We start from the raw sequence: 20,807 nt of genomic DNA, 5'->3' as shown, positions 1-20,807 counted from the left end.
TTTTCTGAGGACAATGCTACTGACATGAATGAACGCCCATACCCACGATGAACAGCTGTGAGTTTTCTCCTGTCCTCTCCCTACACAAGTGACAAAATGACAACTAGGCTGATGTGGGTACTAGTGAGAATAAGAGGGCAGTTAATGGAAACCTAAGCACTCAGTGGCAGTTCCGTGGTAGACCTCGTCAACCATGAGGACAAGCTGCTCATCACTTCCAGGCCCCCCTCCCCAGCCCCGGGACTGGTGACGCACACGGGACAGCGGCACGAAGGCATGAGGCCCTCTCGAGAGGGAGCAGAACCGTGGAGTCTGAAAGGACAGCAAGGCCCCCAACTACAAGCCAGGAGCATGGAGTCAGCAGGCGGGTGGCGGGCAGGAGGGAACATGGGAGCGAGCACACGCGTGCACATACATACACACACACACAGACAAGGCCCAACCACTATTTAAAAGGCACTCCTCACACAGCAAGGGAAAATGTGCTATTTTCAAATAGACCTTTCATTTGCAGAAAGGGTTTGAGGTCAAAGCAGAATGCTCATCTAAATCAAGCTTTCTCTGTAAGATGCAGCAAACAAGGTTTCATTCTTGAAGAGCAGTCTACACTCAGCCCCTGTAGTGTTTCTATAAAGAAACAAATCTTCAGTGCAGGTGAGGATTTTACTAGAAACAAGGATGATGCAGGAGCTGAGGGAAACAGCACAGATCACTCACTATGTAAATAAGCCCTGACTGGGAGACCTGCTCGCAGAGCGCCCATCTGTCCGTCTGTCCGTCTCCTGCTCGAGCACCTGGGGCTTAAATCGCCGTCTGTCACTTGGCACCATCCGGTCACCGAGCCGATGTGGGTGGGACTCCCGGGCCCAGCAAGGGGCCCGTGGACAGAGCGCTCTCGCTCCAGCCCGGCAGAGCCACTGACCGCGGGAACGCCCGGGAATGCAGCTTCTGCTAACAATGCAACACGGGAATGAAGCTCACATCTAGGCTGTCTTTTTTTTTTTTTTAGATTTTTAAAATAAGTTTATTTATTTTACTTATTTATTTTTGGCTGCATTGGGTCTTTGTTGCTGCGCGCGGGTTTTCTCTAGTTGCGGCGAGCGGGGGCTACTCTTGGTTGTGGTGCATGGGCTTCTCAGTGTGGTGGCTTCTTTTTTTTTAAATAAATAAATTAATTTATTTTCGGCTGTGTTGGGTCTTTGTTGCTGCGTGCGGGCTTTCTCTAGCTGCGGCGGGCGGGGTCTACTCTTCGTTGCGGTGCACGGGCTTCTCAGTGTGGTGGCTTCTCTTGTTGTGGAGCACGGGCTCTAGGCACGCGGGCTCAGCAGTTGTGGCTCACGGGCTTAGTTGCTCCACGGCACGTGGGATCTTCCTGGACCACAGCTTGAACCCGTGTCCCCTGCACTGGCAGGCGGATTCTTAACCACTGCATCACCAGGGAAGCCCTAGGCTGTCTTTTTAAATTGAGAAAAAAGGGACTTCCCTGGTGGTCCAGTGGTTAAGACTCCGTGCTTCCACTGCAGGGGGCACAGGCTCGATCCCTGGTCGGGGAACTAAGATCCCACATGCTGCATGGTGCAGCCAAAAAAAAAAAAAAAAAAGAACAAGAGTTCTCTACAAAGTAAAATATTAAGAAACTACCCTTCCACGGCTGGCAAAAGCTAACCCACTCTTAAGTTCCACTTCCTTTGCACAACTCTGACTGCATCCCATCAGCCCTATCTGGGGCCGTCAGGAGCTCTGCACTCTGTGTGGACCCCCGTGTAAGCCTGTCTTCAGGATTTAGGGTCGACTGGAGACTCAGACAAGGGAGGAGATGACACAGAGAGGAATAGGTCTGTCACCATCCAGTGGTCCAATGTACAGGTGGGGAAGGCTCCCTGGAGGAGGTGGCATTTACAGTGCCATCTGAGGTGCCTGAGGAAAGGAAGCAGGGAGGGAAGGTCCATTCTGCCGCGGAGAGAGTTTTAAAGGCGGCAGGAAGGAACAGCGGCCAGTCCCAGTGGTGGTGTGTGAGCCACTGTACAGTGCTCAGGTAAACTGTCCTCCGGCAGCTGGAATTTCTAGGGTGAGGACCGAGGGGCAGGTCTGAGCCAGGCTCTGCTGAAACGGGGGGTTGGCGGGGGGAAGTCAGGAGGGACGGGAGGGAGAGCCCCACCCAGAGCCGGCGTCTCCAGCCCCAGCCCGCAGGGCCGCCATCAACGTTCGCTCAGAGGCGGGTGGTCCAGGCCGCCTCCCAGCGCTGGTAACCGTGGTGACGAACATTCCCGACCCTGAGATCATCCAGGGGACGCGGTTCCGTGTAAACCATCGGGAAACGGTCAGCCGTCCGGAGGGGTTTCCAGCCCGTCAGCCCCTGTTCCTGACCTCTGTCCCTCTCTTGAAATGCAGCCTACTCTCCCCGTGCCTGCCTTCCGAGGAGGAGGAGGAGAGTGCCGGCACGGGTCACCGCCGCCTGCAGACATGGCACTGCTCAGCCTTCACCTCCCCGGGCTCCACAGCTTGGAGCTGGATCTCTCTGACTTAGATCTCAGTGGTTTCTTCAATCGTGGAGGTTTTAAAACATGAATCACGCACAGTGGAATGATTAAATTAAAGTAAATTCAAACTTTTCATGCTGGAAGTGGGGAACGGAGGAGAAGAATGCATATAAAATCTCCAAGGTGCCGGGCAAGTGCGTCCATGACCTCATTAGGGACAGTCTCACTTTTTTTTGGTTATAAACGAACCCACTACTACATATATACAATGGAATACTACTCGGCCATAAAAAAAGAATGAAATAATGCCATTTGCAGCAACATGGATGCAACTAGAGATTATCATACTAAGTGAAGTCAGAAAGACAAAGACAAATACCATACGATACCACTTGTATGTGGAATCTAAAATATGACACAAACGAACGTATCTACGAAACAGAAACAGACTCACAGACATAGAGAACAGACTGGTGGTTGCCAGGGGGAGGGGATGGGGGAGGGATGGCAGGGGAGGTTGGGGTTAGTAGTTGCAAACCCTTGCATATAGAATGGATAAACAAGGTCCTACAGTACAGCACAGGGAACTATATTCAGTATCCTATGATAAACCACAATGGAAAAGAACATGAAGAAGAATGTGTGTGTGTATAACTGAGTCACTTTGCTGTACAGCAGTAGTTGACACAACACTGTAAATCAACTCTACTTCAATAAAAAGAAAACTTTGGAAACCACTACATTAAAATAAGAATTAAATATTAAAAACAACACAACAACCCACCACTTACTCATTCTTTCTTCTGCTGTTGATATGCCTTAACAGGTGGTCCTCTAGCGTAACATAATTTCCTCGGCCTTTCCACACACCCCTCTGAGCCCTGGCCACCCTGCGCACAGCTGGACCTGCTTACTGGATGGCAGCACAGGCCTCTGTCTGGACACGCTGACCGGCACCTCCGAGGCCTCGGCAAAACGCCACGGACTTCCCGCAGGAGGCTTGTGGTGTTTTACGTGACACTGTACTTTTCTGACTTGATTCAATACTTATGACTTGTATCTTTTCTACTACAATCTAATGGTTCATTGTGTTTTTCCTTGTCTTGGGACAACCACAGAGTTTAATACAAATGAAGTTAATTTAATAAATCCCTATGCAATTCAAGGCACTATAAGTAATCTCAACATTAAAATGGGAGGAAAGACAATCTCAAAGATGCCGTGACTCTGAGCTATTAGAAATATTTTCTCTTCCAGATAATTTAGGGAAACACACTGTAAGTACAAGCACTGAAAGATCATTTCGGCAACATGTGATTCTCCCACGGGTGTGTGTGATACGCACCAGAATTACCATCACCAAGGTACACTCTGAGTAAGCTGATGTGAAGACAGTGTCTAGAAGAATAATCTACAACAAGCACCTAACGGAAGCCTGTGTTGGTAACAGAAATGAGGAGCCACATTTTAATCAGGCTTATTTATACACCACCTTTCTCGGGAGCAGCAAAGGTTTATGTGTTTATTTTGGAGGTGCCCGTGGTTCACTGTGGTGAAATAAGGTGACTGTGTACGTGCATCGCTAGAAGATTCAGAACAAAATAGTTTGGCTTCAGTTCACTTTAGGAAGTGAAACTTTACACATAACTACTCAGGAACAATGTGAAATCTTAAATAATAATAATGATAAAACAGCTCATTTTTAAAAACACAGGCTTTGAGTCTTATTTCACCAACAATGAACCAAAGGCACAGAGGAGAGGTGATGGGGCTGGCCCCCAGGAAAAGGCGAGAGGAGAGGTGCCTACAGCCTCCCAGGTCGGCCCACAAACCCAGGCCACCTTCCCTGAGTTTCACTTAAGCAAGAGCAACAAGTTGCCTTGTTCGACAAAGGTCAGGGCTTTTGCTCAAATATCTCCTTGAGAAAGTCCTGGAGGGGAACACAGATGTGTTTCCTTTTATCCAGCCATAATCTTAAAACTTCTTACCTGTAAATGAAGTATTTTGGATTCATTATTTCGAAGCATTTCCTTTTGTCTCTCAATTTCAATTTCAAAGCTACATATCTGGTTGTGCAAACTCTGTATGCTCTTGTTTTTTTCTACACTTTCATTCTGTAGCAAGGAAACCTGAAAAAGAAAGTCTTCAATTAAGCAAACAAAAAGTGATTTTCGTATCAATTTATAACAATTATAATAATGGTAACTAAATGCTGACAATATAGGCCTTCTATCAGCTCACTGAAGGAGTTCCAGGAAGGAAAAAAATCCCCTCACACAGGAAATGGGAGTCCTGGTAGTTTAACAGGGATCCTACAACTGCATTTCTCAGAATCTCTCCCAGGAATCAAATAAGATGAGGCAAAGTGCAGCAATGACTGAATTTCAGAATGGATGCTTTTTAAAGTTTTTGCTGAAAACTAATAAATCTTTGACCAGAGTGGCTTTCAAACTTGGACAAGGAAACATAGTAGGAAACACATCCTTACACCCCACCTCTTCTGCACAGACACTTGTGTACGTGTGCATATCCCTAAAAACAGGGACCTCAAAACCACATCTGCCCTGATCACAATGCACCCGGATATTTTCTGTTTTACTCTATTTTACTTTTGAAAATGCGAGCTGCAACCCACTAAATTATTTCACACCCACCAGTGGGCCATACACGCCCTTCGAAAAGCTCTCTCAACAGAACGAGGGAGCACGATGGGAACAGTCTTGCGTGCTGCAGTGAGTCCTGGGGCCAGCCTCCCAGCCTCCCCCCACCCCACAGGGGAGCTGCCGACTGGGGGTGCCAGGAAGGGTCTGCTGGGGGGTGCCATTCCCAGCAGGGAACCCACCTTTGAGTTTTTCATAGTTCCTTTCTGAAAAATAATTGGCTCCCAAGAGCCAATTTACACTGGTCTTACAAGCCCCCAGGGTGAGGAGTTCAAGGGCGATCCTACGAGGCTTCTTTCTCACAGTGTTTCTACGAGGGGCACTTTGGTCCCTGGAAAGGTTCCCTCCGCCAACAGCTGTCTGTGTCCACGCGCGGATGCGGCCGCCGCCCTGGAAGGCGCGGAGCTCCGAGACGGATCGGAGCAGCTCTACCTGCAGGTGCCTCTCTAGCACCTCCAGCACCTGAGGACGGTGTGGCCGTGGGGGTGGCCCATGGGCATCTCAGGACACATCTGGGTTCCTGACCTTGTCCCTCTGAAGAACAACCAGCCTAAAGGGAGGCGTCCTTACGTTACTCAGCCTGCTCTGCAGGCAGCACCTCTGCGCGCTGTCTCCGTCTATTTTATTTATAACCAATGTATTTATGAAGGAATATAGAACTTGCAAGACCTACTTCGCTCTCCAAGGATTTCACTCAGCACAAACAGACTTTCCTCCCTAAACCACGCCGTCTCACAGGCCCACGACCTCGTCCAAGCGATCAGCCTGCAGCGTCCAGACTGGGGCACGGGTAGCAGGCAGGAGTGTGTTTGCTTTTTCTGAAATTACAACTCACTCACTCCCATCTGTCAAAGGTGGACACAACTCCCAGGCTCTTTATTCTCACACCCAAAAAAAGAGATATCATGCACACAGGCCAACCCTTTTGAAAAAAATCTCAGTAATATCTCCAAAACCAATGGCAATCTTTTCTGCAGCAAATCAAGCTACCTGAGGATGAGGGAAATATCTCACACTGATGATCACACATCAGGCCGCATCAAACTCTTAACTTCTTCATTTAGGGACTGCCCTTAAACTGATTTTTTGTTTATTTACATATTTTAATCAGGGATCCCAGCCCCTGGGTGCCTGCAGACCCCTGCTTTCACCAGTCTGCCAGGTACAGGACAGTCTACCTGGCAGGTGTGTTTCCGAGAAGCACAGTGTGACATCCACACAGCAGATGAGAACAGGGGCCCCTCATCCTTCCTGAGACCCTCTCACCAGGAACGTCCTCTACCCCAGCCTGTTCTGGTGGGCACTCCACACTGCCCTTTGATTTAAGCTTTCCTAAAACATAAGATGGGTGTTTTTAAGCCTGGATTTTACAAAACAGTTTTTCTTTAGTTTGACTGTGAATATAATAATCAGTCTTTCTGAATCAACTCAGATGTTCTATTTTCTATTATAGATGAACAAAATAACTCAGGAGATTCCAACTGAATAATTCTATGATGAGAAATAAATTTCCCATTTTAAGAAAATACAACTATCTCCGTTCATTGTCCAGGTTTTGCTCTTGGGCCCAGTGAAGAGAAGCCAGCTTCTCATGAACACAAACAAGGATGCGCAGGGCGGAGGCCCGGCTGACCTGAGCAGGGGGCACAGAGTCAGGGAGAGGCTCACCCTCCAGCAAAACCAAGAGGACAGATGTTTCAAATGTATCAGCAGCAACTCGGCCCCCTCTCGGCCGGTGTACAGAGGGAGAAAGAAGCTCTGGGGAGGGGTGCTGGCTGTGCGGCTGTGTCCCGGGGCTTCCAGCGATGCAAAGCGGATGCTCTGAAGGGGACAAGTGTGGAGGTGGCAGGGCAGGAGGACGCAAGCGACAGGATGACCCCTGCGTGCCCCACGGCGATGGCCCCGAGGACGGCCGTCCTGAGAGGTGAGCGCATTGCAGCTCAGCCCCGCTCAATGGTTACATAACCAGCACAGCTGGTATAACCAATTCACTTTACGTGAAAGGAAGAACCTTTTAGATAAATGAGAAGCCGTATCTGTGAGAGACCAAAAGCCCTGAGATCTATGCCTATAATTTAAAAAGGCAGAAACAATGCATTCTTCAAAAAGAGGGGAAAAAAAGATTCATAGGTAAACTATCACTGAACTCAGAGCAAATATGTGCTCCTGGGAAAGTCATAAATGATTCATGTAACAGATTCTATTTCACTGATAAACAGAAGGCTTCTCCTGTCCCACGTGTGTACACACAGCACGCAAATCCTTTCATTGGCTCTCATCTCCAGCTTAAGCATTTATATTAAAAAAACTATTTTATGTCAGATTTAATAAACATCTTTTGATATAAAACTTTAGACCCTTTTAAGTACATTTACATTTTAAATTGCTTGGATTTAATACTCACAACAAGATATTCAAATCTTTACAAACCTTTAGAAAGCAAACATCAACTCCGCCGCTGCTGTAAGTCATCCTAGTGCCCACCCACCGCAAGTTCTCAACACATGTTTGTTGAATATCAAATTAATTTCTTATTTGTGTACATAAGCCACAAGCCACAGTGGGAGATCCTATAACCTCCTTCTCTATAAAGTCTTGGAGGTTTTCATCTTTTCCTCAGGTAAGAAGGCCCGGCAAGCTGAGCACCACAGGACAAAGTCCCCAGGAAGGAGTGCTACGTGGGCGGGGGCCTGCTGAGGAGTCCAGACCCCACAGCTGGGGCCCCTCGAGGAGACACCCAGGAGAGCAGGTGTGTCCGGGAAGGGGCTGCGTGGTCCCCCAACCCCCATGGTCAGCAGCAGCACTCGCGATGTACAACTGTCCTCTCCTCGTCCCCGAGGAGACAGAGGACGGTAAAGCAGGCAATACTGGTGACCTTCCAGGTTGGGGGTTGGCAGGCTTTTTCTGTAAAGAGCCAGAGGACAGTTTTTAGGGCTGTGCGGGCCGTACAGTTTCTATCGCTGCTCGTCCACACTGCCGTCCTGGTGCAAAGCAGCCGCGGATAATACGGAAATGAGTGTGCGTGGCTGCGTTCCAATAAAGCTTTATTTACGAAAAGACGGGGTGCGGGGCGGACGAGGGTTGGAAGTGACAATCCCTGTCTTAGATCGATTCTAAGAGAAGCACAATGTGATTTTTTTTTTTTTTAAAAAAGCACTTCATACCTGCCTGACAATTAAAAAACAAAGAGCAAGGACTTCCCTGGTGGCACAGTGGCTGAGAATCTGCCTGCCAACGCAGGGAACACAGGTTCGAGCCCTGGTCCGGGAGGATCCCACATGCTGTGGAGCAACTAAGCCCGTGCGCCACAACTACTGAGTCTGCGCTCTGGAGCCCGCGAGCCACAACTACTGAGCCCACGTGCCACAACTACTGAAGCCCATGCACCTAGAGCCCATGTTCCCCAACAAGAGAAACCACCGCAATGAGAAGCCCGCGCACAGCAATGAAGACCCAATGCAGCCAAAAATTTTTTAAAAAGTAAATAAATTTATAAACAAACAAACAAAAAAAAACCAAAGAGCAAGCTAACAAAACCACACAGCTTCATTTATAAACTCAGGATCACTTGAAGAGAATTTACTTTTTTGACACTCTTCATGCTGTTTCTTTTATGCAGAATCCATTACTAACTATAAACAAGGTTTTCTTCTTTAAATAATTTGAAGAAAGTATTAAAAACCAACAAAAGCAGGAGGCGGTGCATCGTACCTTTTTCTCTAGAGAGTTGCTCCATTCTTTGAGTAAGTTGACATGCTGCACCGCGGAGCTGGCCTCGTGGGCCTTAATCTGCTGGTTTGTCCCCTGCGAGAATAAAGAGGCAACGCGTTACCCAACCTCACTCCGTTGAAGTCAGAGAGACTCACAGCCGACCTCAATCCAGGCACTACACAAGGGGCAGGTGACTTATTCATGGACGGTTCACGGGGGATGTCCAGCCCCAGAAGGGCTCAGTGGCCCCTGATCTACTGCGTGCAGATGAGGAGGCTGTTTCGAGAAGAACAGAGTAGCTCAAAGCCGAGACATTGCGAATTCTACAACAACTATCTCGAGGCCGTGAGCTTCACTCCTCAAGCTTCTTATCAAGGGCCTTCTTACCTACGTTTCATACTGGTAACATCAAGAAACTAAATTTTAGATATATCATTTTTGTTCCCTAAAATTTTTTTTCATTAAAATATAAATGGAAAATGTTTAGATACCTGCAAGTCATAGCTAGATGCTGCTATAGTAATCTAGTGAATATGTAATCGAAGTAAGGTTCTAAATGATTTATTAAAGTATTAACTTACCAGTGAAATACACTGTATTACTGTTCCTAACTATCCTATGTATACTTAGAAAGTTACATACAGAACATAAACAATCTACAGAGTACATAAGATGTAGACCATCTTAGAGTCAGTAATAAGCATGGGAAACAGTACTTCATATATTTAACAAAGTAATTGGTATAAGAATATAATTTGTTTTGAAACTGGAATATTTAAAAGCCACAGAAAGCATTTTAATGATCTCCAAAACATATACTCTGTACATAGAATAGTCATATATATATGTTGATATAAGTATTGCTATATATAAACATATATATATATATATATATATACATACACAGAATGAATGATATATATGTACATACGACATAACAGTGGTGAGGGCTCAGTCTCATAAGAGACTGAAGCAAAGGGAAAGCTATAGTCATTCTTACTGTCAGGCTTTTTACTTTCTAAGAAAATACTGAGATGCCAATATCTCTGCACTGATTTCACAATAATGTATTGATAATACATAAAAATCAAATACAAAATACTTTAATTGGAGTATATACTGCCCTTTGATAGTTTTAAGATCAAGATATACATTTAAATGAAAACTAGTTCAAATTCACTAGCCATCTCAGATGTGTTAAAAAAAACAAAACCAAAAACAAAAACCCAGGAACAGCTTTCTCACGGCCCAGGTGTGGCAGTGGCAGAGACCTCCTCTCCACATGGCCCTCCGGGCATGTGCATGTGGCACGTACATGGAATGCACTCTGGACACACGCACGTGCGATCCTCACAACTGTGCACTGATGCACACACTGCCGAAACCATGTCCAGTTTGCCAGTGACTTACATTCAAGTAACAGCTCAAATCCCACAACTATCTACCTAGAAACCCCACCGAGTGTCAGTCCTGTCTGTCCCATCCACTAACTGGTTTTGAATGTAATCGTTCTCCTAATGCATCAACTCCCCCTCAGCACAGGTGTCTACCTCAAGTCTCACGACACCCCCGGCCTGGAAAAGCAAGCACCCACATCTGCTGCACGTGGCTTTCGACTCAGTTCCATGGCAAAACTGAAAGCCCAGAGCTTGCATGTTAAGATGTTAATAGAATAACTTTCTCTCATGGTGGAATGTCAGTGACTGGGAAGGACAAATGTCGGATACTGACCTGAAACACGCAGCCATAGCGCTTAAAGCTACAGGTGCTGGGGGCATTGACACACTCTGACAAGTGTGCACTCAACTGCAACGGGAAAGAGACGTGAGTTGTGGCACGAACGTTTGCATGAAAATGTTCAAACATATCAAGGGCACAGATAGCATCTGGGTTGTACTGTTACGAATGGTGTTTATCAGCTACAGGTGTGTATATAGCATCTGCTTCCTAGACTTATATGCAGTAAATATACAGTATCATCACGTGTATACACATATATACACCAATATACAGAAATACATTGACTATAACATTTCTTAAACTTGCAGTTTCTTTAGAACAAGTTGTTTTGCGACATGCTGTCTGCAGTGCCAGAATTTTAAAAAGAAAGGAAAAAAAAACATAAACTGAAATGCACATTTAAAGACTATAAACAAAAATTGCATGAAACACAAAAAATAGAAAGCATTCAGGATGCAACTGGGTCACACACCTAATGTACAGTACACAAAAAATAAATATCTTTCCAAAGCAAGCTTACACAATGTACCAGTACTCCCAGTACTTCTGAGAAGACTTTCTTCCCTCTGTAATGGCCAGAAATTCAAGTAGCTTTTCAAAGACCTCTAAGGTCATTCTAACAACATGCACCTTACGATGGGGTCACCTCCACTTCATGGAGGACAACTGGGGGGGTTGGGAGAGGATAACTCCCCTTGCAAGGAAAACCCGTGTTCAGCTTAAATGTTAGCAAATCATCAAATAAAAACCACCTACGGTGCCCCCTCAAGAGTAAAGGGAATTGAAATATCTACATTTTAAAGACACAGTGTTTTGTGTTAGGCTAATACAATTTAAGGATAATTTCTTTATTTACTGCAGAAATTCTCATCAGGAAACTCTAGGGATAGATCTTCTTTATAGAAAGCGATCAGACCCTGAATGGGGAGAGCGGCCAGTGAGCGTGGCGCACAGCGGCCCCCGGGAATGCGCTACCCCGCGAGCCAGCGCACACGCGCTCCCGGAGGCTCGCGGGATGTGTCACTCTGGTGGGTGCAGGCGGCTTCAGCTCACAGGACGGCCCTCCCCCTGCCGCAACGGTTAAAGAGAACGGCCTGAGGGGCCCACCTGACCATGGCCAAGGCCAGCCCTGTGGAAGGTCTGAGCCAGGGTGGGGTCGTGGTGGCCGCAGAGGCTCTGGCCTGCAACTGGAGGAAAGCACCCCAAGGGCACACTGCAGGGGACGGGCGCAGAAACCCAAAAGGACACCGTGTGCGTAGTAACATCAGTTTGAAAATTTTAAAACATATTCTTTCAGTGCCATCAATACAATCGTGAATCTAACCAGCTAACACTCCTAATGTTAAAATCAGGGTCATATCGAGTTTGACGTTATTTTCATTGCACTAACTGAAAGGGCTGTACTTTTTTCTAAATTGGCTTTATCATCATTAATCTCAGAGCCCTACAGAATTTACCAGAGCTTGGGGAGAAAAGCAAGAATCATCTGTAAACCAATAGCACCTTTCACCAGAAACCCAAGATAAATGCAGGTTTAAAGATTTTTAAAAATAAAAATAACTTAAGAGGCAAAATGGGAGCTTTTGCCCCAAATATAGACAGCCCTGAGTGAGTAAAACTTCAGGAAGGTATATAAAACCCAGGAAATTATTTCAACAATAGACTCTTCATACATTCACTTTAACAGAGGGACTTTCCAGTTGTGGAAATAATCTATGTGCGTTTCCCTGCCGCTCCCAGAGGCACGTTCAGGGGCCCAGAGACCACCGTCGCCAGTCCAGACCCTGCCCTTGCCCAGCAGGGTCAACGTCCAGGGAGGGTGCATCTCAGTGAGAGTGGCCTTCAGCCCACACGGGTCCTCTCGCTGTCACAGACGTGAGAGACGGGGCTTCCCTCTCCCACAGCCAGATGTAAAATTCCAGGCTGTTGAAAAGGCTGAGGTGAGCAGGTTCCTCAGATCAGAGAACCCAGGACCAAGGGAACGGGGCGTGGGGACCGGCGGGTGGGGCATGCACCCACCGAGCCCATAGGAGCCCCGGACGGTTCCCAGAACACCAACCAGAGGGGGTCCAGGTCAGGATCAGATGCGAAAACATTAAGAATCCTTGGAATTGTTCCTTCTGGATATATCCTGATCAAAATGAGGTTACTGCAACATCTACCTGCCTTAAAGCAAGTGTGCCCGAGGGCAGCGTGATGTGCACAGCCTCTGGGGGAGGCTGTCCAGGTGCCTTCCCAGCGGCCCCTGAAGTGTGGGCCCCACCCCTGCACCCACTTGCCCCCCGGCATAGGCCCTGTACAGCATGTGTGGCCTAAGTGGTTCAGGAGTATCTCTAAGTTAACTGATTTCCTTGAGATAATCTTAGAGTAATTCCTAGTTTACAGATTTAAACCTAAAAAGTGTCACCTTTGCTTGCATTGTAAATATTCCCATTTTCTCAATTCTTAATATTTTGCTCTGAATTTACCACTTTGTAACTTTTAATTGTTTGTTTCTGAAATATCTGACTTCCAAAAACAGCATGAGGGTTTTCATTGTTTTTCTACTGTAAGTATCGCTATCACAATCTGTGAAAACCTCTGACCTCAGCTTTAAGGGAAGAGCAGGGTCCTGAAGGATCCCCAACTCCTGCACAGGCCTGGCCACGCCCCTTACCTCGCTCCTCAGAAGGGTCTGGACACTGCACTTATGAGGGCAGGACACCACCACGCAGGGACACTCGGTGTCTTCGTGTTTCTAAAGGAGAAAGAGAGAGTGTTGCCAACTCTGAAACACACCCCACCTTCCCTCAGATCCCACCAGCGTTCCCAGCGTCCCCACAAGGACCCAAGGGAAGCCCTCTGCTCATGGTCATGTCCTTGAGTCACAAGACTCACATCACACTTGGATGGGTCGCTATGTTACAAAAGTCTGAGTGCTGAAAAGAAGGCATCTCACAAGAGCTACTCAGATATGACTGGTCGGGGCCACTCATGGGAGTACAGCCCGCCGGAGGGGCATCCTCATGGCAGCTCCCCTCTAGCTGTGTCCCCTCTGCTGATGCTGCCCGGACACCTGCACCCAGGTAGGCTGGGCCTTGGCCTCCCTCACACAGCAGGTGGATGGCGGGGCCCAGCCTCTGCTGGTTGGAGAGAAGGACAGTTCTCCTCTGGCTTCTCAGTTTGGGGTCTGGAAATGATGCTTCTCAAGAGCCTGAAAACAACGTGATCTACTGGGTATTTAAATTACTGTCCTGAGATCTGATCTTTCGGGTATTTAAATTACTGTCCTGAGATCTGATCTTTCTTTAGCGCGTGGTAAATGTGGATACATTTTGGTGTAGCCCTTCTCTGGATGGCACAGATTTCAACACAGAGCCTGGATGACGGTGACAGTTCAACTCGGTGCCCCGGGCACCTGCTGGGCACCTGTCCGGTACACCTGTCCACAAGTGAAGCGCAGGCAAGAGCTCCCACGAGGAGAGCAAACCCTCTGGGTCCAATGGTCCAAGGCTCTGGGGAGCACCTCCAGACACGTGGCAAAGGGCCGCTGGAGGGAGACCGACGCAGGCAGAGCCAGACCTGCCACGTAACACAACTGTGAGAGGCCAGGCTCCCGGAGGTGGCATCCCTTGGCAAGATGAGAATGTGGCGGGTTTTCCTCTGAGGCCCCGGGACACTCCCAGTTCTCCTGGCTGGGCCTCCAGTTAGGCTGCTGAGGTATATCTGGGGCAGCACTGGCTGCGAGGCCGTCTGACCCGGCAGGCGTGCAGGTCAAGGACAGGGCGCCCGAGAGGACACTCCCCTCCTCCAGGGAGGCCTGGAGCCAGGTGCAACACCATCTGAAATCCCTCATCTGGACCAGCGCCCTGCGGGTTGTGCAGCGCGGAGAGGATACCTGGACGCGGCCGCTCTGCTCGGGGGCCTGGTCCCCAGAGGCCTGCAGGGCCCATGGCGGGCGAGCCCACGGCTGTCCTGAGCTCAGCAGAAGTCACCTGACTGGACTGAGCCTGACCAGCACCTCCCAAGAGGGGACCCCCGACGGATGCCTGGCCGCGCTCAGAACCCCTAAGAGTTCCCAGGTGCCATCGCGCCTTTCAGGGGGAAACCTCGGCCCAACAGCGTCACTCTGCCTCACCTGTAAGCGGGGGTGACCAGCCCTCCCTCAGAGGGCATCTGTGAGGACAGAATCCGTCACGGGCCTGGAGAACTAACGTGGCCGACACTCCACAGACGCCACGCCGCCCTCCTGAGCCTGCCCTCGACCCTGCCTTCATTCACCAGGCCAGGCCTGCACTGGGTGTTGGGGTGGCCTGACCAGGACAGATAATCACCACTGCGGCAGGGGCGCTGGGAGCGAGCAGCGGGGGTGGTGGCCCGGGAGGGTGCTCTGAGGAAGAACCAGGGGCGGGGGCAGTGCACCGGGGAGGGCAGAGCAGGGGGTAGCAGGAGGTGAAGCTGGGGGCCCGCAGGCCAGACCCATCAATAGCTTTGTGTATCTCCGCAGATCTGTGCAAGGATGTCCAAATGATGAATTTCTAGAAACGGGCTTCTTTGGGTATCAAAGGGTAGAGCATTTAAAATGGGATTTGGGGGCTTCCCTGGTGGCGCAGTGGTTGAGAGTCCGCCTGCCGATGCAGGGGACACGGGTTCATGCCCTGGTCTGGGAAGATCCCACATGCCGCGGAGCGGCTGGGCCTGTGAGCCATGGCCGATGAGCCTGCGCGTCCCGAGCCTGTGCTCCGCAACGGGAGAGGCCACAACAGTGAGAGGCCCGCGTACCGGAAAAAAAAAAAAAAAAGGGATTTGGAGGGGTATTGCCAGACTACCCTGCAATCAGCCTACACAAGCCCACCCTCCCTGCAGCGGGAACGCATGGCCCCAACCGAATTCTATCAAACTTTCCCACCTCTGACAGTGACAGGTGAAAAACTGAGTATGATTTGCAATTCTTTAATGATGTGTAGTTATTAGTATGTTTTTTATGTTAACCATTTATATTTCCTGTGAATTGCCTTTCATAGCTTTTGTCCACTGCAGTGGGTTGAACAGTGACCCCTGAAGTTCATGTCCCCCCAGAACCTCAGAATGTGACCCCATTTAGGAAAGAGGGTCTCTGCGGATGTAATGAGTTAAGAGGCCACCCTGTATTAGGCTGGGCCCTGAACCTAGTGACATTGTCCATGTAAGAGGAGAAGACGTACAGCAGGAAGACTGCCATGGGGACGTGCAGGTGGAGGTCGGAACGGTGCAGCCCCAAGTCTGGGAGCCCAAGGACCGCAACCCCCAGGAGGTGGGGAGGCGAGGGAGGGGTCTTCTCTAGAGCCTCCAGAGGGGCATGGCCCTGAGGAAACCCTGGATCCAGACTTCTGCCTCTAGGACTGTGAGGGAACAAATTTCTGTTGTTTTAGGCCACCAACTTTGTGGTACTTTGTTATGACAGCCAAAGGAAGATAATACACCCGTTTTCCAAAAAAAAAAAAAACCTGTTAATCTGTCGATATGTAAGAACTCTTCGCATATCAATGAAATTTGTCCTGCCTGCCAAAGCAAACGTGACTTTGATACACACACAGAACGGATGTCACGCGTGTGTGGGCCATAAAGCATAACTGCATAGTGAACACCCACCAGGGACAAGGACGTAACCAACGCCCATCACCTGCATGCTCCTCTTCTGCCTCGCCCCCCGCCTTCTCCGACTAAAACCACAAGGCTGAATCTGCGCTTTTACTTCCTTTGCTTAAAAAAAGGTTTCATTACACGTGTATGTGTAACAGGTAAGATACTGTTTCGTCTTGACTGCTTTTGAATTTTGTTAACATGGAATTATGCCTTTCGACTCTACTGCGACCTGGCTCAACATCACGCTTCTCGGGCGGGCGAATCCACAAGTCGCATAAGTGGACTCGTGGATTCCACTGTCACTGCTGTCATACAACCTTCCCTGCTGTGCACACTGTCCGCGGGGTCCGCTACAAGTGATGTGTCCGTTCTCCAACAGACGGACGTTCGGGTCGCTCCCAGATCTCGGCCCCTCTGGTGATGCTTGACATACTCTCTGCAGTACACGTGCGACAGTTTCTCTTAAACATCTAGGAGAGGGACTGCTAGTTGAGAACATGAGTTTTCAACCTAATAAAATATTGCCACGTGTTTTCCAAAGTGGCTGTACCTGTACGTTACAGTACACAGTTGACCCTTGAACCTGGGTATGAACTGCGTGAGACGAGTTACACGTGGATTTTTTTCACTAGGTGTGCACTGCGGCACTATCCGACCCACGGTCGGCTGACGCTGTGGATGCGGGACCTCGGCTAGGAGGGCTGACTGCAAAGTTATACTCGTGTTCGAGACTGCTTGGAGAGTCTGCGCCCAGCCCGTGTCCTCCAAGGGCCAAATGTATACACGTTCCCATAAAACAAGATCTTTACAATTCCTGACTTCTCACAAATTAACAGATTGTTTAAAGAGAATGATATTCAATAAATTCTGGGCTAAACGGAAAAGAAGAGATTGTTTTCTGACACTTTAAAATCTGCCAATAGATTAAAAAAAAAAAACTTGAAAATAGCTGCCGATACCATGGTTTAAAGACAGAAAAGAAATGCTCACATGAACTGCAATGGTCCAGAGCGTCAGTGCATTTTTTGATTTTTTTGATGGGGACCATTTTTAAAGTCTGTGTTGAATTTTTTTTTAAATTTATTTATTTTTGGCTGCATTGGGTCTTCATTGCTGCATGTGGGCTTTCTCTAGTTGCAGTGAGCAGGGGCTATGCTTCATTGTGGTGCAAGGGCTTCTCATTGTGGTGGCTTCTCTTGTTGTGGAGCATGGGCTCTAGGTGCACGGGCTTCAGTAGTTGTGGCTCTCGGGCTCTAGAGCTCAGGCTCAGTAGTTGTGGCGCATGGGCTTAGTTGCTCCGCGGCATGTGGGATCTTCCAGGACCAGGGCTTGAGCCCGTGTCCCGTGCATTAGCAGGCGGATTCTTAACCACTGCACCACCAGGGAAGCCCTCTGTGTTGAATTCTGCCACAGCATTGCCTCTGTCTTCTGCTCTGACCCCTTGGCCACGAGGCCTGCGGGATCCTAGCTCCCCGACCAGGGACTGAACCACACCTCCTGCACTGGAAGGCGAAGTCCCTGGAGTCTCGGCGCTTTATCAACCTATATTTTATCAACACTTGATATATCTGTCACACCACAAAACGCAGGACATGGAGGAAAGTCAGGATGACCTGGGGCTTCAGGCCTAAGTTAAGCAACGGCCCTTTTAAAAAATAATCCTAAGGCCTGAGAGGATGAGACTGTGAGGGTTGAAAGAACAAGACTCGGGAGCCAGATCCCACCACTGCTGGCAGGGCGGGGGCCCGGGGGGGTTCTGGCCGCTTCCAGGTGTGTGAGCACGGGCGGGGGGGTGTGGCTGCCTGCTAGCGCCGAGGGCCCCAGGAGCCGGCGGCTGGCGCACAAGCAGCGAGCCCACGCAGGGCGCCTCTCACAGTTATCACAGGTGGACAGAAAGTAACATCTGCCCCAAGACATGCTGCAGTGTCAACACTGATAAAACAGTTTAAAAAGTTTTCATCACCAAAGCAGAGTAAGATTTAATGAATACTTATTTGCACAACTCAGGTCCCAAACTGGCAATTACCACTTTGTGCTTCTGCACCTGCTGTGTCTCTCTCTTCTGTTTGCAGTCAACAGATTGAAGACCCAGATCAGAGCAAATGCCACCTCCTCTCCAAAGCCCTCCTGGACCCTATCAGGCCACGTTAACTGTCTCTTCCCATACCACCATGTACATAATTGTGTATCTGACTGTCTCCCCTACCAGACCGTGAAACGAAGGGGAGAGACTGCAATCTGCTCTCTTGTGTGTCCTGAGCAACTAGCTCAGGGTCTGGCGCCCAAGAGCAGTCAACAAATGTTTCATGACTCCGTGTGTGACACTGTTATTCCAAAACCAACCTCTTTAAGCCTCGGCTGGAGCCCAGAGCTGGTTATTCATAGGCTGTTTAACTGACATGCTTACAATTCTTTCTCAGATGAAAATTAATTCCTGGATTCTATCCTGCAAATAAAGGTAATTGATTTGGGGCAAGAGGCAAAGTGTAACTTTGACAGCAACATAGTAACATGTGTAAGGTCGGGAGTATTGCCCGTTGGGTACACTGTCTCATTCACTTGCATTTAGTTACTGAAGAAATTAGAAATACTTCTGCTATTTTTCAAAGGGAAGGGCACAGTTGTTAAAGGTTATTAATAACTGGAATCGACAAGAGAATCATACAGGAAACAGATTTCACGATGGAAGAGTCCCAGGCACAGGAAAGTTATACAAGGTAAGGTAAAATGGAGATTGTAGAATACGTCTCATTTCATACAGAATAACAAAGAAAACTGCTCCTAAATTTTGGTCAGTAGGTACTCCCTAATATCTGCCAGGAATTCGACTGTGGCCCTCACTCCTGGCTGCTCTTCCACGGTCCCCTCCCATCTGGTGACCCACCAGTCGTCATCCTGCCTCGGCCAGCAGCCAATTCCCAGCCCCTCCAAGCCCAGCCTCTCAGCAGCACCTGCGCCACACACCCTGCAGCTCCGCCTGCCTCTGAGACGTCACTCTCCTGACCCTTCCACGCCGGTCACGCCTTTGCTGGGCGACCTCCCCCTCTTAGTAAGCTGTAAGCATCATGTGCCCCAGGCCTCTGTCCTCCGACTCTGGTCCTTCTCTCTACTCGCTCCAGTCCCAGGGCTGCAAGTACCACCTATTTACACATACCTACGGCCCAGACCACTCCCTATCCCCCCGAAAGCCTCCTCTCTTCCCCTGAGCCCCACTTCGGTAGGACACTCCGGTTGGTCCAGCTGCTCTAGTTACAAACGCTGGGCGTTCTCCAAGCTCATACTCCGTACTCAAGCCATCGGCTCATCCCACTGGCTCTGCGTTAACTATGACCACATCTGTCCCTTGCTCAAGGCCGCCCCCCATCAACTTCGCACCTCGCCTCTGCTCTGTGCAAGGGGAAATCTACCTGCTGAGTCTGTTCCATCTCGGAGCCGGAGCCCCCGCGGCTGCTCCCTCTGCCCCAGCGCTCTTCCTGCGCCATCCTGACTGCCTCAGAAGGGCCCGCCCTGGTCACCCCTCCTCCCCTGCTGCCAGTTTGTCTTCACAGTACTTATGATCTCTTCCCACTGGAAGATGAGGGTCACCACTGAACCTGCAGCTCCTAGAACAGTGCCCAGCACACAGCAGGTATGCAGTAAATACGTATTCAACAAACAGACAAATATTTGAGGGTCTCCACACCACTGACTCTTTTTAAAGTCTGTCCTCCATCCCCACACCCGTTTCTCTTTGATTTACATATAAGTGATCTGATTCTAACATGCGCACAATATAAAACCGTGACAAAATAATGGAGGCATGAAAACATTGTACATTCTCATCTCTCTCCAGGAGAGACCGCTGCACTTCAATACTGCGGGATAAATTACCCTGCTGAAGTGATGGTCATGTCACGGAGCCGTAAAATGATTAAGCAATCCAACAAGATTTTAGAGGCTATTCCCTGGCACAAATGAAAAATTCTACCTTTTTTGAATAATCGGTCTTCATTTTTTTGGCACCCCAAATGGCAGTCAATCTAGGCAACGGAAAATTAATTGCGTAAATCAAAACGGGCAAAACAAATGAAGCTTAACTCTGAAATAAAATCAGATGAAAATTGCTATTTACTCCTATCTTTTCTCTTTACTTCTGTTAGAATAGTCATTTAACAAGCTATTCTGCGGACTAACGACATCTGGATGGAGTAGAAGGTGGTGAAACAAGAAAACGCCGCACCTGCAACGTGATCATCGGGACCTGGCTTTTGCAGTGGCTGCATGTGGCCTCACGGTATTTACAGGCCTTGTCCACGTGGTCACGCAGGTCCTTCCTCAGTACTTTCTCTTTGCAGTCGGCACGGACACACAAAAGTTCCTCAAACTGGCAATCATTCTTCAAATGCACCTGTAAGACAAAAAATTCAAAGTTCTTAATCGGCAAAACTCCAATCTGAAATACCAAATTCTAGCCTCTATGCAATTAAATCCCACAAAAATGTTTCTATCTGCTGCTAGATCAGCTTTTCACAGAGAAAAGTGACAAATGTATCAAGAGACACTGAATTTCATGTTCCATTTAATGATTACTCAAACTACATTGCTTTTGAAGAATTAAGTCAATTAACTCTTC

The 20,807-nt window shown here is 48.6% G+C and overlaps 1 protein-coding gene across 5 annotated transcripts in view; it reads right to left on the bottom strand.

The window, feature by feature from the left end:
- Positions 1 to 20,807, bottom strand: part of TRAF3 (TNF receptor associated factor 3) — a 119,209-nt gene that overhangs the window by 3,545 nt on the left and 94,857 nt on the right. For 4 of the 5 annotated variants that reach the window (XM_081228395.1, XM_081228394.1, XM_081228396.1 and 1 more), the window contains 5 exons: positions 20,415 to 20,582; positions 13,248 to 13,328; positions 10,583 to 10,657; positions 8,852 to 8,944; positions 4,469 to 4,609 (listed from right to left, as the gene is read on the bottom strand). In XM_081228395.1, coding sequence (XP_081084521.1) covers positions 4,469 to 4,609; positions 8,852 to 8,944; positions 10,583 to 10,657; positions 13,248 to 13,328; positions 20,415 to 20,582 — 558 coding nt within the window. The remainder of the gene's footprint in view (positions 1 to 4,468; positions 4,610 to 8,851; positions 8,945 to 10,582; positions 10,658 to 13,247; positions 13,329 to 20,414; positions 20,583 to 20,807) is intronic. The other variant, XM_081228398.1, reaches the window with a different exon arrangement.

The sequence above is a fragment of the Mesoplodon bidens genome (genome assembly GCF_964165515.1).
Source record: "Mesoplodon bidens genome assembly, chromosome: 3".
Classification (NCBI taxonomy): Eukaryota; Metazoa; Chordata; class Mammalia; order Artiodactyla; family Ziphiidae; genus Mesoplodon; species Mesoplodon bidens.
The sequence above is the reverse complement of the archived record's forward strand: the minus strand, read 5'-3'. Positions and strand labels throughout refer to the sequence as shown.